General features: G+C 56.2%; 2 protein-coding genes and 1 long non-coding RNA gene across 4 annotated transcripts; 2 read left to right on the forward strand and 1 right to left on the reverse strand.

Annotated features, from left to right (window-relative positions):
* Positions 1–1,476: 1,476 nt before the first annotated feature.
* On the forward strand, positions 1,477–9,459 carry kiaa0930 (KIAA0930 ortholog). The gene is made up of 10 exons (XM_023952235.1): positions 1,477–2,431; positions 5,733–5,881; positions 6,360–6,464; positions 6,546–6,623; positions 6,698–6,799; positions 7,305–7,445; positions 7,702–7,890; positions 7,958–8,117; positions 8,192–8,347; positions 8,414–9,459. The coding sequence occupies exons 1-10, from the start codon at positions 2,287–2,289 to the stop codon at positions 8,452–8,454; spliced, it is 1,266 nt and encodes a 421-aa protein (XP_023808003.1). The 5' UTR covers positions 1,477–2,286; the 3' UTR covers positions 8,455–9,459.
* Positions 9,460–9,833: 374 nt separating this feature from the next.
* On the reverse strand, positions 9,834–14,461 carry nup50 (nucleoporin 50). 2 transcript variants are annotated; one of them, XM_023952234.1, is made up of 8 exons: positions 14,056–14,461; positions 11,984–12,085; positions 11,826–11,909; positions 11,572–11,755; positions 10,876–11,493; positions 10,708–10,792; positions 10,467–10,585; positions 9,834–10,299 (listed from the first exon to the last, which is right to left on the reverse strand). In XM_023952234.1, exons 2-8 carry the CDS (start codon positions 12,050–12,052, stop codon positions 10,100–10,102), a joined length of 1,359 nt encoding a protein of 452 aa, XP_023808002.1. In that variant the 5' UTR covers positions 12,053–12,085; positions 14,056–14,461; the 3' UTR covers positions 9,834–10,099. The 2 variants fall into 2 exon arrangements, with proteins under 2 accessions (XP_023808002.1, XP_023808001.1); XM_023952233.1 differs by having other exon boundaries at positions 14,044–14,458.
* Positions 12,043–14,280, forward strand: LOC105353864. Its single transcript, XR_002289929.2, has 2 exons — positions 12,043–12,506; positions 12,566–14,280. It is a non-coding gene; the product is annotated as an uncharacterized LOC105353864 (long non-coding RNA).
* Positions 14,462–15,828: the final 1,367 nt, after the last annotated feature.

Here is a 15,828-nt window from a genome sequence, read left to right on the forward strand (position 1 = left end):
CGCGGGTTTCTGGGTCAGAGCGAGCTGTGGTCGCCCTGACAAAACCACGTGACACACCAACACCTGAGTGACGGAGAAGGCTCCGTCCATCTGGTCTCAAACGTACAGGAACTTCCTTCAGAACCAGCGGGTTCTGCTCCTGATTCCGTCACTAAACTGCTGTATTCAGTCTTTACTGTCAAAAACGGCAGAAGAAACTTTGGCTTCCGGGGGGTATTCCAGAAAGCAGATTATGCTAGCTCCCACGATAAGTTTGAGGCTAAGGAAGTTGATAACCTCGGCTTTCGGTTCCAGAAATGGAGGTATGTTTCAGGGTGGGTCAAGTTGCCATAGCAACGCATGCTCTGAACATAACCTGGTCTGGAGCAGGTTTAGTTGAAGGTTAGTTTGTTTTCAGAGAGGAGAAGCAGCATGGCGTGTCCATTTGAAGATGATTTAGTGGATGAAGAAGCTCAGATAATACTTTTTCCACCGTGAGAGGGTGATAAGACCACGTATGGATGTTGGAAAGAGAAACTTATTACTTTGATCTAACTTAATTATTTGCTTCAGTTAAGATAAATCATTTTTTTTGTTAGAAATTTTTTTGTTAAAAATAACACGTAGTTTTCAGACAGTTATTTTCCTTTCGTTCAAATTAATTCAATTAAGTAGGTGTAACTTTGATGCTGCTGTTAGATCGGCACCGCAAGGGATTGTGGGATACCATTCCCTTTGCCTGTCTGGACGGATTTGGGTTTAAGTGTGGGTTTTTTACTAAATGTGTTTAGTTGTATAGCTGTTTTACTGTGTTTCACCGTGTTTAGCCGAGCTATTTTGTCCTACTATGCTTACGTCTCTGCACCATGAGTGAGAGGGAGGGAGAGGATGATGAGTTTATATAGCACCCCTACCGCTTAGTGCTGTTATGACAGTGACGGAAAATTCTTTAGTGAGTTTTTGCACTCGGTGCATTGTCTTTCCGTTCTTTTTATTGTTATACAAATGAGAATATCTGCCGGCTCAAACTTAGACATATGAAAGTTCAAGAAATATAAGTAATTAAGATGGAAAAAAGATTAATGGAGTAATGTGACATTTAGTTAGATAAATACGTAGATTTGAGTTGTATAAACAATTATTGAGTTTGAATTAATTTAACTAAATTATCTTTCAGCCGTGTTACTTTTTTGATGGACTTATAATTTTTAACCGCCGTCATTAAAATCTCAGACTCCGTCTCACTTCCGTCTCAAGTGTCGCGCTTTCTTTTTTTTTTCTCCACGCGTTTCCATGGTGACTCCAGAAATCGGCGATCTATTGAGAATGTCTTTATGTACCTTCCGTGCACGAGCATTAACCCAGGGTTACCAAGTCGAGCGTAATTACGCCAAATCATATCCGGTCTTTTGGAACCGACATACCCAGAGTAAGCAAGTTCAGGCGGATTTCAGCCAGAGTTCAGGCTCAAAGTCAGGCTAGTTTAATCTTGCTTCCTGGAATACCCCCCAGGTCATCACCCGGCGCGGGGCGTCCTCGTAAATAAAATGACGTCATCTTTTGTCTAAAACGGGGGGAGGGGGTACGTTCGTTGATCAGGCACGCTCGGCCTGTGGGGCGGTGCAGTCCGAACGGCCGAAGTCCGCGTGCGCGCACCGGCGTCATCCCCTGGAAATGGGTCTCTTTTTTTTTTTTAGGCAGCACGTGACCCCGCAGCGGTAAACACGCACCAGGCCGAGCCGGAATCCCGCACGCGCCGCCGTCTGTCCAGGATGCTCGGCTAATGCTAGCTTTGGTTCCGAATTCACAAATTAATTAAGGCTTTACTCATTGCTCGGTCCAAACCGAACCAGAACCTAGGGAGGTGTCTCCAACCCCAAATCGAGTGAAGCCAAAAACGCTTTGTTCGAGTCGCGCGTGAGAAAACCTAGAGTTCCCGCCATAACTTTTCCAGAACTGTTATGTCCTTGTTCCTGTTAAATTGCATTTAGGCTCTGGTTCGGGTTTCGTGACATTGGGTTTCTGTTGGTTCGGACGGGAGCCGCGGCTCCCGTCGGTACAGCGGATTCGCCGTGCGCGCGCCCGCTTCGCTGCTCTGTGCCTTTAAGAGCGTCACGTTGTTACCGGAAGTGTGAGGGGTGTTTCCAGCTGACCACAGTCCCCCCACCCCCCGCTCGGCGCCCCCGTTCAGACCCGCCATCCGCGCCGGAAACCGAGAAGTCGGGGATCCACCCCGCCCGGCGCCCCCCCCCCTCCCTCCATTCCAGCCGCCGTCGGTCTCCGGACTGTCATGATCCCGGCGCGGAGATGGCGTCCTTTCCCGGTTCGTGTCAGGCCGTCGCGCCCGCGCAGGAGGAGAACGGGGAGCTGGACGGCTCCCTGCAGCAGATGCTGAAGGCCATCGCCGACGAGAGGAACCGCCTGAACAGCCGCCAGGAGCTCAGCGGGATCGGTGAGTCCCGCCTCCGCGCGTCGGACGGAGAACCGGGAGCTCCAGAACCCCCCCCCCCCCCCCCCCCCCCGGGGGGGCCGATCAGACCCTGAAGCTCCGGTTTTTGTTGCTGCCGATCTACCCGCTGTGTGGATCCTTTACCTTCGTCATCATCACCTAGAAGGTTCTGTTTATTCACCCAGTTGTGCCGAAGGTCCAGGAGGTTCTGGTTCTGATCGGTTCTCCTGGTCAGCTGGTTCTCAGATCCTCAAAATAAAACGGGAAGCTGCAGAGTCTGCTTCCGGTTCTGCCATGAAGAACAAAAGGGTGAAAGTTCTAGGATTTCCTCCAGACAGACGGTACAGATTAGTGTTCAAAAGTAATCTATTACTTTACTACTGATTACTTGTTTTTTAATTAATCCATTAGCCTGATAACCCTAATTATCAATATTAAACCGGTTTCATTAAGGTCACCTGAACACCCCCATTTGCTTAGGTTGGTTTGTTCCATCTCCAGGTGAGCAGACTTCAGCCGAGGAAACAGGAAGTTTGTGAACCCTGACAGGAAGTTGGCCAGAAGGTCAACATGACAGGAAAAAGATGGAGAAAGATCCAGATGGCCTTTCTGTCCGTGAACGCCTCGCGGTGGGTCTGTCCGAAGACGTAATGAAGTGAAAATCAGCACTAATGTGAGAGTAACGAAAAGTACACGTTACTCTCCTACAGTACTTCAGTAATACTCCACACGGCTGACTTCAGTAGTGAAACCGTTTTATCCGAGTCCACGTGAAACCCAGAACCGGTTCCTCTAGGTAACGGAAGGAACCATCCGGTGTCGCTCTGCCTCACAGGTGACGTGACAGAGTTCTGCTCAAGGACACGGTCCTTCATGTGGGTCAGATTCCAGCAGCTGGTCTCAGTTCTCAGGGTTCTCCTGCTCAAACTATTGGTATGCTTTAGAGTGGTCTTATTTTGTAGGAAAGTACCTTTATTTTGGAGGTTTCATTGTTTTGAAGCTTCATCTAAGAAGGATCTTGTTTCTGGAAAAGCTCAGAACGTTCAGGTGTGTAGGAGGAGACGGCTGTGAGGTCAGTGAAGGCATCGCGGCCTGCTGGCGGGTCAGTGAAGGCACCGCGCCTCGCTGACGGGTCAGTGAAGGCATCGCTGACAGGTCAGTGAAGGCACCGCGCCTCGCTGACGGGTCAGTGAAGGCACCGCGCCTCGCTGGCGGGTCAGTGAAGGCATCGCTGACAGGTCAGTGAAGGCACCGCGCCTCGCTGACGGGTCAGTGAAGGCACCGCGCCTCGCTGGCAGGTCAGTGAAGGCATCGCTGACAGATCAGTGAAGGCACCGCGCCTCGCTGACGGGTCAGTGAAGGCACCGCGCCTCGCTGGCAGGTCAGTGAAGGCATCGCTGACAGATCAGTGAAGGCACCGCGCCTCGCTGACGGGTCAGTGAAGGCACCGCGCCTCGCTGACGGGTCAGTGAAGGCACCGCGCCTCGCTGGCAGGTCAGTGAAGGCATCGCTGACAGATCAGTGAAGGCACCGCGCCTCGCTGACGGGTCAGTGAAGGCACCGCGCCTCGCTGGCGGGTCAGTGAAGGCACCGCGCCTCGCTGGCAGGTCAGTGAAGGCATCGCTGACAGGTCAGTGAAGGCATCGCTGACAGGTCAGTGAAGGCACCGCGCCTCGCTGACGGGTCAGTGAAGGCACCGCGCCTCGCTGGCAGGTCAGTGAAGGCATCGCTGACAGATCAGTGAAGGCACCGCGCCTCGCTGACGGGTCAGTGAAGGCACCGCGCCTCGCTGGCGGGTCAGTGAAGGCACCGCGCCTCGCTGGCAGGTCAGTGAAGGCACCGCGCCTCGCTGACGGGTCAGTGAAGGCACCGCGCCTCGCTGACGGGTCAGTGAAGGCATCGCTGACAGGTCAGTGAAGGCACCGCGCCTCGCTGGCGGGTCAGTGAAGGCACCGCTCCTCGCTGACGGGTCAGTGAAGGCATCGCTGACAGGTCAGTGAAGGCACCGCGGCCTGCTGGCGGGTCAGTGAAGGCATCGCGCCTCGCTGACGGGTCAGTGAAGGCATCGCTGACAGGTCAGTGAAGGCACCGCGGCCTGCTGGCGGGTCAGTGAAGGCACCGCGCCTCACTGACGGGTCAGTGAAGGCATCGCTGACAGGTCAGTGAAGGCACCGCGGCCTGCTGGCGGGTCAGTGAAGGCACCGCGCCTCGCTGACGGGTCAGTGAAGGCATCGTTGACAGGTCAGTGAAGGCACCGCGGCCTGCTGGCGGGTCAGTGAAGGCACCGCGCCTCGCTGGCGGGTCAGTGAAGGCACCGCGCCTCGCTGACGGGTCAGTGAAGGCATCGCTGACAGGTCAGTGAAGGCACCGCGGCCTGCTGGCGGGTCAGTGAAGGCACCGCGGCCTGCTGGCGGGTCAGTGAAGGCACCGCGCCTCCCTGACGGGTCAGTGAAGGCACCGCGCCTCGCTGACGGGTCAGTGAAGGCACCGCGCCTCGCTGACGGGTCAGTGAAGGCACCGCGCCTCGCTGGCGGGTCAGTGAAGGCATCGCGCCTCGCTGACGGGTCAGTGAAGGCATCGCTGACAGGTCAGTGAAGGCACCGCGGCCTGCTGGCGGGTCAGTGAAGGCACCGCGCCTCGCTGACGGGTCAGTGAAGGCACCGCGCCTCGCTGGCGGGTCAGTGAAGGCACCGCGCCTCGCTGACGGGTCAGTGAAGGCACCGCGCCTCGCTGACGGGTCAGTGAAGGCATCGTTGACAGGTCAGTGAAGGCACCGCGGCCTGCTGGCGGGTCAGTGAAGGCACCGCGCCTCGCTGGCGGGTCAGTGAAGGCACCGCGCCTCGCTGACGGGTCAGTGAAGGCACCGCGCCTCGCTGACGGGTCAGTGAAGGCACCGCGCCTCGCTGGCGGGTCAGTGAAGGCACCGCGCCTCGCTGGCGGGTCAGTGAAGGCACTGCGCCTCGCTGACGGGTCAGTGAAGGCACCGCGCCCCGCTGACGGGTCAGTGAAGGCATCGTTGACAGGTCAGTGAAGGCACCGCGGCCTGCTGGCGGGTCAGTGAAGGCATCGCGCCTCGCTGACGGGTCAGTGAAGGCATCGCTGACAGGTCAGTGAAGGCACCGCGCCTCGCTGACGGGTCAGTGAAGGCACCGCGCCTCGCTGGCGGGTCAGTGAAGGCACCGCGCCTCGCTGGCGGGTCAGTGAAGGCACCGCGCCTCGCTGACAGGTCAGTGAAGGCACAGCGCCTCGCTGACAGGTCAGTGAAGGCACCAGGCCGCTCTGACCTCCTGCTCTGTGCCTGCAGGCTGCTTTAAGGACGACCGCATCGTTTTCTGGACCTGGATGTTCTCCACCTACTTCATGGAGAAGTGGGCGCCGCGGCAGGACGATATGCTGTTCTACGTGCGCAGGAAGCCGGCCTACATGAGCGCGGACAACGGCGAGGGCAGAAAGGTGAGGAGTTACCCAGACCAGGAGCTGCTGTCACAGATCTCTGAGGAGAACACACTGAAGAACCTCAAATGGACAAAAGGCAGAGCCTTTCTGTTCTATTATCCAGACGTCGCTGGTCTGAGCTGCCAGAACCTTTCTGCTGTTCTGGTCCAGTCCTCCTGAACAGACTCCAGGTGTTCTGGCTTGGAAGGTGGCCGCAGGTTCTGTTCAGCAGATCTGGGCTCACAGCAGAAGAAAAGTTCTAGACGTTCTTCAGTGGTTGGGTCTGCAGGAACACAGAACTTCCTGAAGCTTTATCCAACCCAGAAAAGCAGCAGAACCTCCACCTGTGTGCTTTTTGGCGTTCTGACGGGTCACATGACCCCTAATGACGGAGCAGGAGGTTCAGGTCAGACCCTCAGATTCTGTGTATCCCCTCCGCCTTTGCTGTGAGTGATGGGCCAGCCGGCTCCTCCCTGATCCAGGTGCTGTGTTCCAGGTGGAGGTGGAGGTCTACAGGAGGGACTCCAAGAAGCTGCCGGGCCTCGGAGACCCTGACATCGACTGGGAGGAGAGCGTCTACCTGAACCTCATCCTGCAGAAGGTGAAGCCGCCAGTCATCGTGGCGTTGGCACGGCGCCACCTGCAGGCCTGTGCCTGTCTGTTAACCTCCGCTGTTTTGCAGCTGGACTACGTGGTGACGTGCGCGGTCTGCACGCGCTCAGACGCGGGGGACATCCACATCCACAGGAAGAAGTGTCAGGTGCGGGAGGTCAGAAGGTCAGGCTCCGCCTTCTCAGCTGGACGTCTCACGCGTTCTTCATTGTTCTCTGACAGGAAGTGTTCGCCTCGCCCAGTAAACACGCCATGGACAGCAAAGGGGAGGAGTCCAAGATGAGCTACCCCAACATCTTCTTCATGATCGACAACTTTGAAGAGGTACGGCGCCGATCAGGGCGGGTCCCGCCTCCTCCTCGCCGCCATCAGGAGAAACCATCCTGAAATGTTTCTGTTGGTTCGGCGCTCCTGCGAACCAAACTTCCTCACACCTGAAGAGAATGTCCAGGAACCTCTGCAGCAGGGTTCCTCTGAGGTTCTCAGCACGCCAGAGGAACCGGGTCATAATAATAATGGATTAGAGGCGTGGCTGCCAGTTCCCGGCTACGTTTCCTCTGTCCGTCACCATTCATGCTGGGAGGCAGTAGCGTTAAGGGTCTTGCCCAAGGGCCCCAACTGAGAGATGTTAATTGGTAATTGCCCCCAGTACCATTGTTGATTCCCCTCTGGGAATCGAACCCTGGATTTCTGCGTGGCAGCCTTCCACCTTTCCAACCGAGCTACCCAGACCTGCAAACGCTTGGAGCGGGTGCAGGCCTGGAATCTGGATCCCGGATGGGGGGAGGCGGGGCTGATGCGAGTGCAGTCACATGACGCGTGTGTGCAGGTGTTCAGGGACATGACGGTCGGCGAGGGCGAGATGGTCTGCGTGGAGCTGGTGGCCAGCGACAAGAGCAACACCTTCCAGGGCGTCATCTTCCAGGGCTCCATTCGCTACGAGGCGCTGAAGAAGGTCTACGACAACCGGGTGAGGAGGCGGGGCTTCAGTCACATCAGCCAATGACAGGGGGCGCCGTGAAACCCACCAATCACAGAGCTGAGACTCAGGACGCTAGCGCCAGCGTCTGACAGAAGCTAGCTTACGGCTTCCTCTGAATGCAGCAGCTTTTAGGTGCACTGAGCGCGCTCAGAAACGGCTGTCAGCAGGGAGGGTTGCTAGTTGAAGTCTGGACTGACTGGTTTGTTTTAAGGCTCGGTTCTGGACTGACCCGGTCTCCCTGCAGGTGAGCGTGGCCGCTAAAATGGCGCAGCGGATGTCTTTCGGCTTCTACAAGTACAACAACATGGAGTTTGTGAGGATGAAGGGGCCGCAGGGCAAAGGTCACGCAGAGATGGCGGTCAGCAGGGTCCCCACGGGCGACACGTCGCCCTGCGGCACCGAGGAGGAGCAGCCCTCCCCCGTGCAGGAGAGGGTGAGGAGCGCCTCCATCAATCTGTCAACAGCTCCGCCCCCTTCCCGCTCACGCTGTGTCTCCTCAGGTGACGTCGTTCAGTACCCCCCCCACGCCGGAGAGGACCCGCCCCTCCTTCTTCTCGCCGTCTCTGAGGAGGAAAATGCCTCGAAACCGGATCACAGAGATGAAGAAGTCCCACTCCGCCAACGACAGCGAGGAGTTCTTCAGGGAGGAGGAGGACGAAGGTCAGCCCCGCCCACTCAGACTCTGGTTCAGGCGGGTCACGGGTCTGTTCTGAGTTTGTGGTGTGTACCCCCAGATCTCCACGCCACCACCAACCTCCGCTCGCGCTCGCTGTCCGGAACCGGCCGCTCGCTCGTCGGCTCCTGGCTGAAACTGAACCGGACGGAGGACTACTTCCTGCTGTACTCGCACCTGACCTACGTCACGCTGCCGCTGCACCGCATCACCACAGGTGAGGGCGCCGCCCGCCACGCCCAGCGGGGGTTCTGCTGGTTCTGACGCGCTGGTTGTGTTGCAGACATCCTGGAGGTGCGGCAGAAGCCCATCCTGATGACGTAACAGAGCCGGACCCCCACCACGACCAAGTGCCTCCCCGCAGCAGCGCCCCCTGGTGTCCAGGCGGAGGCGCGCCACAGAAAACCAGCCGTTCAAAAAGTGCCTCGTCTCCATGGAAACGGGCCAGGCCTCAGGACCACGGGCCGAGTCTGACCCGGAAGGAGGGGAGAGAGGAAAGCGAGCTTTACTGTAAATAACCTGCTGCCTTGCTCACTGAACTGTGCAGCGCCACCTGCAGGACGTCCGACGTGGAGTCGGGTGGGTCGGGTCGGACCTGCCCAGCTCACTGACTGGTTCTCAGTTAACCCGTTCACCTGAAAGTCACAGGAACCAAAGGAACCAACGCAGAACTGTTCATGTCTGAAACCAGCAGCTCTGGATCAGAACCGCTTGTGGGTTTGACTCCCTTTCATTTTGGTTCAAGCATGACGTCACGCACACCGTCACCCTCGCCGCGTCACCTCAGTACTGGTTCTGGAAGGAACATTTGTCCCACGTGCTCCTGAAGCCTTAACCCGACTCAGTCCTCCTGCTCCTGACCCGGTTCTGCCTCGTTTACACCACAGAACCTCCCTGGGTCTCCAACTGAGATTCGGTCTCAGGTCACAACGCAGGCTTCAGTGGGCGTGTCCCAACGTCACCGTTTTTTTAAAAAGGTCGATCTTAACGGCGTCAAACCCCGGAGACGACGTGGAGCCCAGCCCACTGACGGGTCACATGACCCTGGTGCGGTTTCCCTGGTGATGTTGTTAAAGGGGCGGGGTCACACTGAGACGTGATTGACAGTGATCAGAGTAGTTTTCACATCTGGACTGTTTCAGAAGAACCAGAACTCTTCCAGAACCGTTCGTGCAGATCAGCGGGTTTCCCAGCTGACGGCTCACTTTGTTTTCATATTCTGTCCTTTCTGGGGAATTGAACCGTCGTCGTGTGACGGCGTCATCCCCACCACTAGATGTCAGTAAGCCCCTCCCACCAGGAAGGAACATTAAACTTTCATAGAACTTCTTCTTCTGCGTTTTTTATCAGAATGTTGGTTTTGAAACGAGGTTTGTGTTTTAAACTGGATCGCTAGGCTGAACGGATCAGAACCTGTATTGACCAGGTATTGATAGATCTGGGTGTTCAGGGCTCTGCTGGAGGTTTGGATCGTTCCACCTCTGGTTCTGGATCCGTGTCTGAGCTTCAGAATGTTCATCCCTCGCTATGAGCGACCCAAAGCGGAGCTCTGGTCCGTGTGCCAAAGGTCATACATGATCCTTTACATGCAGCACGCTAAAGGCCCCAACACCCCGCCCCTTCATGTCTGACCCGTTTCCCATGGCAACAGCAGCTCTGCGGTGCCGGGAAGAGCAACAAGAACCCTTGAGAACATCCAGAGACCCGGACTGTGGATTTATTTGTTTATTCCTGAAGAAAAGTCTTTACAAAGGAGGTCCGAGCCGAGGACGCCCCACGCCACCGCCGGACCGCACAGGACGACAGGAAGTGCGGCCAGACGAGGGAACATGGAAACAAACGCCGCGTAGCTGCAGAACAATTTGTAAAACCAAATCAGTGGCCTCAGAACCGGGTCACAGCAGGCCGGGCCTCCAACATTCACAGCATCAACACATGGTTCTGTGCACGTGAGCGAGCGGCGGCGGCCTCAGCCTTTCTTCTCCTCCAGCGTCTTGTGCAGCTCGTCTGCGTCCTCGGCAGTTTTGACCCGGATCAGGAGGGGGACGGGGGCGCCGGGGTTCTTCTCATCTATGGGGGGGTTGGGCACGGACACCACCATCACGTTGTTCTTCCCCACACGCGTGCAGGGCATGGACACGTGCACCATGACGTTGAGCAGGATGTTACCTGACGGGCGACACAACGTTTACTGCCTCATGCCAGAGCGGGAGGCGCCGCCTGAGCGGGAGGCGCCGCCTGAGCGGGAGGCGCCGCCTGAGCGGGAGGCGCCGCCTGAGCGGGAGGCGCCGCCTGAGCGGGTGACCTCCCCGTCCATCAGAACAAACGGTTCTTACCCAGGTTGGTGTCGGCCCGGATGATCATCTGGGTCTTCCCCTCGCCGGTCCGCTTCAGGTGCAGCGTTCCCACGCCCTTCTCCTTGAACTCCGACTCCTTCTTATAGAAGAGTTTACACCTGAAGGCAACAGACGCCACTTCCTGTTACATTTCAAAATAAAGGTACCAGACTCCAGTACAGAATCTGCGGGTGAGGTCATCGGGATGTAAAGCAGCAGAACCGGGCCCTCGGTAGCGTACTTCTTGGAGTAAAAGGCGTCGTCCTCCTTCACCTCCTTCACCTCCGGTTTGGGAGGCTCCTCCGACTCTGCTTCTCCGGTTTCATCTGCGGACAGAAACCGTGAAGGAAAGCGGGAACAGAAGCAGAGGCCATTTGTCTCTTCGTGGATGGGCGGGGCTTCTGCTCACCTGTGGGCGGGGTTTCCTCTGTCTTTGTTCCGCCAAAAGGCAGAGGGGCTGAAGAGGAGGCGGCTCCAAACAGGGGCGTCTGGCTGGAGGAGGCGCTGGATGAAGAAGGGGTGAAAGAGAAGGCGGGGCCGAGGGGTTTGGACCCCAACGAGTTCAGGACCGAGCCGTCCACCTTCTGCCCGAAGTTGAAGGTGATGCCGGCGGGGGCGGGGTCAAAGCTGGCGCCTGTGAGACGGCGGTCTGCTGAGGAGTCCCTGCTGAAGGAGAACAGAGCAGCTGAGGGAGGCGCTGTGGCACCGCCAGACGATGGAGGAGGGGGGGGCTCCGTGGGGGCTGGCGTCTCCTCAGAGTTGTCCCGCCCCCCGCCGAACTTCCGCTCGATGCTGGCCAGGTGGCGCTCGTAGTCCCTGAAGATGGGGTTGAGGTCGCACAGGGGGTTGTCGTCCACATGTTTGCTGATCCAGTCGCGCACCGAGCGGTTGAGCGCCGCCAGCTGCCGGCTGTACTCCCTACTTCTGCTGCAGGTCGGGGCCGCGCCGGGGGCGGAGCCATTGGCCTGACTGGGGCTGCTGTCGGCAGGCAGCTTTGAAGAGGAGGAGCCTCCATTAAACGTCACACCTGAGAGGAAGACAAGAGGATTCATGACACAGTGGGAGGGGCTAATCCTCAGACGATGCTTGTAATCCCGCCTCTTACTCGCCGCAGCAGAGGATGCTGGGAGGGCGGAGAAACCCCTGAACGCAGGAGCACTCCCATTGGTCGCGCCGCTGAAACCTTTAAATCCTTCTGCGTTACCAAAGCCAGGGGCGGTGGGCTTGGTGGAGGCTGACGCAGAGAACGCAAAGCCCCTGAAGCCTTTGAAAGCTCCTCCCACATCAGCCTGGAGGTAGAAAAAAACAGAGTCAGATCCAGTTCAGAAGGACCGGCTCGTCAGGAGGCCCGGTTCTGACCTCTGAGCCCACATTTCTGCGTTTGGCCTTCTTGATGGGCCGACTCTTCAACACGTCCTCGCTGGCCAGGCAGAAGGTCCCGGCCTGCAGAAGAGCAGCGGCGGCGTTACAGACCAGAACATCCATCACCCTCCTCACCCCCCTCCTCCCCCACTCACCTCCTCCCCCTCCTCCTCCTGATCCCAGTTCCTGTCAGTCAGTTCTTTGTCCGCGATCCTTTTGGCCATCGCAGCAGCGTCAGAACACAAACGCCCGGGAGTCTGTGAAGGCAGCGCGGATGTTTGATCAGAATGCAGACCCTCGCACAATACCTGAATGTGGGCGGGGCTTCAGAGAAACTGACCCTGGGCTGACTATACTGCATCTTTGGTTTGGTTTGCATAACATTACAGATCTTTGGCACAGCGAGTAGCAGGCCAGGTACCAGGCCAGGAACCAGGCCAGGGACAGGTACCAGACCAGGTACCAGACAAGGAACCAGGCTAAGCAGGTATCAGGCCAGGAACAAGACCAGGGACCAGGTACCAGGCCAGGAACCAGGCCAGGGACAGGTACCAGACCAGGTACCAGACAAGGAACCAGGCTAAGCAGGTATCAGGCCAGGAACAAGACCAGGAACCAGGTACCAGACAAGGAACCAGGCTAAGCAGGTATCAGGCCAGGAACAAGACCAGGAACCAGGTACCAGACAAGGAACCAGGCTAAGCAGGTATCAGGCCAGGAACAAGACCAGGAACCAGGCCAGGGACCAGACCAGGTAACAGACAAGGAACCAGGCTAAGCAGGTTTCAGGCCAGGAACAAGACCAGGAACCAGGCCAGGGACCAGGTACCAGACAAGGAACCAGGCTAAGCAGGTATCAGGCCAGGAACAAGACCAGGAACCAGGCCAGGGACAGGTACCAGACCAAGTACCAGACAAGGAACCAGGCTAAGCAGGTATCAGGCCAGGAACAAGACCAGGGACCAGACCAGGTAACAGACAAGGAACCAGGCTAAGCAGATTTCAGGCCAGGAACCAGGCCAGGGACCAGGTACCAGACAAGGAACCACGCTAACCAGGTATCAGGCCAGGAACAAGACCAGGGACCAAGGAACCAGGCTAAGCAGGCATCAGGCCAGGAACCAGGTACCAGACAAGGAACCAGGCTAAGCAGGTATCAGACCAGGGACCAAGTTAAGCAGCTACCAGGCCAGGAACCAGGCCAGGGACCAGGTACTAGACCAGGTACCAGACAAGGAACCAGGCTAAGCAGGTATCAGACCAGGGACCAAGTTAAGCAGCCACCAGGCCAGGAAAAAGACCAGGAACCAGGCCAGGTACCAGACCAGGGACCAGGCCAGTGACCAGGTACCAGACAAGGGACCAGGTACCAGGCTAAGCAGGTATCAGGCCAGGAACAAGACCAGGAACCAGGCCAGGGACAGGTACCAGACCAAGTACCAGACAAGGAACCAGGCTAAGCAGGTATCAGGCCAGGAACAAGACCAGGGACCAGGTACCAGACCAGGTACCAGACCAAGTACCAGACAAGGAACCAGGCTAAGCAGGTATCAGGCCAGGAACAAGACCAGGAACCAGGCCAGGGACCAGGTACCAGACAAGGAACTAGGCTAAGCAGGTATCAGGCCAGGAACAAGACCAGGGACCAGGTACCAGACCAGGTACCAGACAAGGAACCAGGCTAAGCAGGTATCAGGCCAGGAACCAGGTACCAGACCAGGTACCAGGCCAGTGACCAGGTACCAGACCAGGGACCAGGCCAGGAACCAGACAAGGCCAGGAACAAGACCAGGGACCAGGTACCAGACCAGGTACCAGACAAGGAACCAGGTTAAGCAGATACCAGGCCAGGAAGAACCAAGTCAGGTACCACCACGCGGGCGGTCATATCAACAACCCAGTTTCGGACCAGAACATGAAAACGGATCTTCAGATAATCAGTCTACTCATGAGATCCGGTTTTCATTTTCCGACCGGATCATCCACCAGGTGGTTCTGCAACGGTCCAGATTCTGGAGCGACTTCCTGCTGAGCTTCGGGTTCGGTCCGAATCCTCACAGTCTGGCGGGTTTTGTGGTGTCACTATGGTAACAAAATCCGGGCGGTTCTTCTGTTCGGTTCCTCCGGTTGGATTGCCTCACTTCGCTTTGCCGCTGGCCGCTCCCGTTACTTTAACCGGTTACAGTTATAGAGGCAGGATATTTGGTTTACTCACCGTGCTGGTTACCTTTGGCCGAAGTCTCCAAACCGGACCGGAACCCGTTCCGTCGCTTAACCGTTTCCCGCTGAGAAGCTAACCGGGCCGCGCGACAGCTCCTGACGTCACGGCTAGCGCTCAGTGGCGGTCTTTGGTCTCGGTCACCCGAGACCCGAACTCTGTCTGTGAGCGACTTTCCGCCCGGTCTCGGTTCTACAGACCGACCAGAACCGCAGATTCTCGATCGCCTTCAAATCTTGACTCACTCAGTGATTTTGAAAAAGCTTCCTCACGCGGCCATTTTGCACAACGGTACATCCGCGTGGGTGCACGCGCCCCACCTCTCTGCTCATGCGCAGAGTAAAGAGCCTATAGCTGGGATTTGTAGTCGGGTAGAGTATTTATTTATCTCGTTTTTATCCTCCTGAGAACCGAGGAAAAAAAGTGTCTTCCAATTTTTGTTTTTGTGTGATTTCCTTTCTATTTGGGCTTAAAAAAACACCTTACAATTTTAATTTTTAAAAAAATATTTTTTATTTTAATTTCCCAACACGTCCACTGTAGAGGACAACAGGACAACATTTCTGTGAAAATAGAACTCGGGTAGGAAAATCAGAAAAAAGGAGCAGATTAAATCTTTAGAGTGATACTCACCCAAAAAACATTAAATTTTGTTCTAAAACAATAAAACTCTATATCACTTTATTGTTACTTGTTGGACCTTCTGCTACAGAGGAAGATCGACCGGTAAATTGAGAGCTTTGCTTTCTGGCTCAGCTCTCTCCTCACCACAACGGACGCTGCTCCGATCCACCTGTCAATCTCACGCTCCGGTCTTCCCCCGCTCATGGACAAGACCCCAAGATATTTAAACTTCTCCACCTGGGGCAGGGACACTCTACCCACCGAGAGACGGCAAACTACCTTTCTTCGGTTAAGAACCATGGCCTCAGATTTAGCGTTGCTGACCCTCATCCCAGCCGCTTCACACTCGGCCGCAATCCCCCCCCAATGCATGCTGGAGGTCCCGGTTCGATGAAGCCAACAGGACAACATCATCTGCAAAAAGCAGAGAGGAAATCCTGTGGTCTCCAAACCAGACCCCCTCCAGCCCCTGGCTGTGCCCTAGAAATTCTGTCCATAAAAACTATGAACAGAACCGGTGATAAAGAGCAGACCTGCCAGAGTCCAACATGCACCGGGAACAGGTTTGACTCACTGCCGGCTATGCGAACCAAGCTCTTGCTCCGGTCATGCAGAGACCGGACACCCCTCAGTAAGGCTCCCCGGACCCCATAATCCCAGACCACCCTCCACAGGATATGGGGGACGCGGTCGAACAGCTTCTCCAAATCCACATAACACATATGGACTGGATGAGTGAACTCCCGCAATCCCTCCAGCACCCTAGGTTAGGGTGTAGAGCTGCTCCACTGTTCCACGACCAGGACGGAAACCGAACTGTTGTTCCTGGATCTGAGGTTCGACTATGGGACGGACTCTCCTCCCCAGTACCCTGGCATAGACTTTCCCAGGGAGGCTGAGGAGTGTGATTCCCCGGTAGTTGGAACAAAACTAGATCAAAAACAGATCTTCAAAAATGTTATCAATGTACTGTGAAAAGTACAGGATTGAACTCCGGTATTCACAAACTTTGGGGTCATCTTGATAGGCAGGGCGCCCTGCTAGCACAGGTGTAAACCTGTTATGATGGACGTTTAAAAAAAACAAAAAAAAAAATCAAGTTAATTATAAAAACAAGTTATTTTTTCCTGAATCTCATCCTTTTCATCATCTGAAAGC

This window comes from Oryzias latipes, chromosome 23, assembly GCF_002234675.1.
Source record: "Oryzias latipes chromosome 23, ASM223467v1".
NCBI classification, from domain to species: domain Eukaryota; kingdom Metazoa; phylum Chordata; class Actinopteri; order Beloniformes; family Adrianichthyidae; genus Oryzias; species Oryzias latipes.

Bases quoted from the DNA above. Each gene is read 5' to 3' on its own strand.
- kiaa0930 (XM_023952235.1), top strand. From the start codon at position 2,287: ATGGCGTCCTTTCCCGGTTCGTGTCAGGCCGTCGCGCCCGCGCAGGAG. The intron at 8,118-8,191 runs GTCAGCCCCGCC...GTGTACCCCCAG, and splicing joins CAGGGAGGAGGAGGACGAAG to ATCTCCACGCCACCACCAAC. The intron at 8,348-8,413 runs GTGAGGGCGCCG...GTTGTGTTGCAG, and splicing joins GCTGCACCGCATCACCACAG to ACATCCTGGAGGTGCGGCAG.
- nup50 (XM_023952234.1), bottom strand. From the start codon at position 12,052: ATGGCCAAAAGGATCGCGGACAAAGAACTGACTGACAGGAACTGGGAT. The intron at 11,756-11,825 runs GTCAGAACCGGG...TTCTACCTCCAG, and splicing joins GCAGAAATGTGGGCTCAGAG to GCTGATGTGGGAGGAGCTTT. The intron at 10,793-10,875 runs GTGAGCAGAAGC...TTCTGTCCGCAG, and splicing joins AGAGGAAACCCCGCCCACAG to ATGAAACCGGAGAAGCAGAG.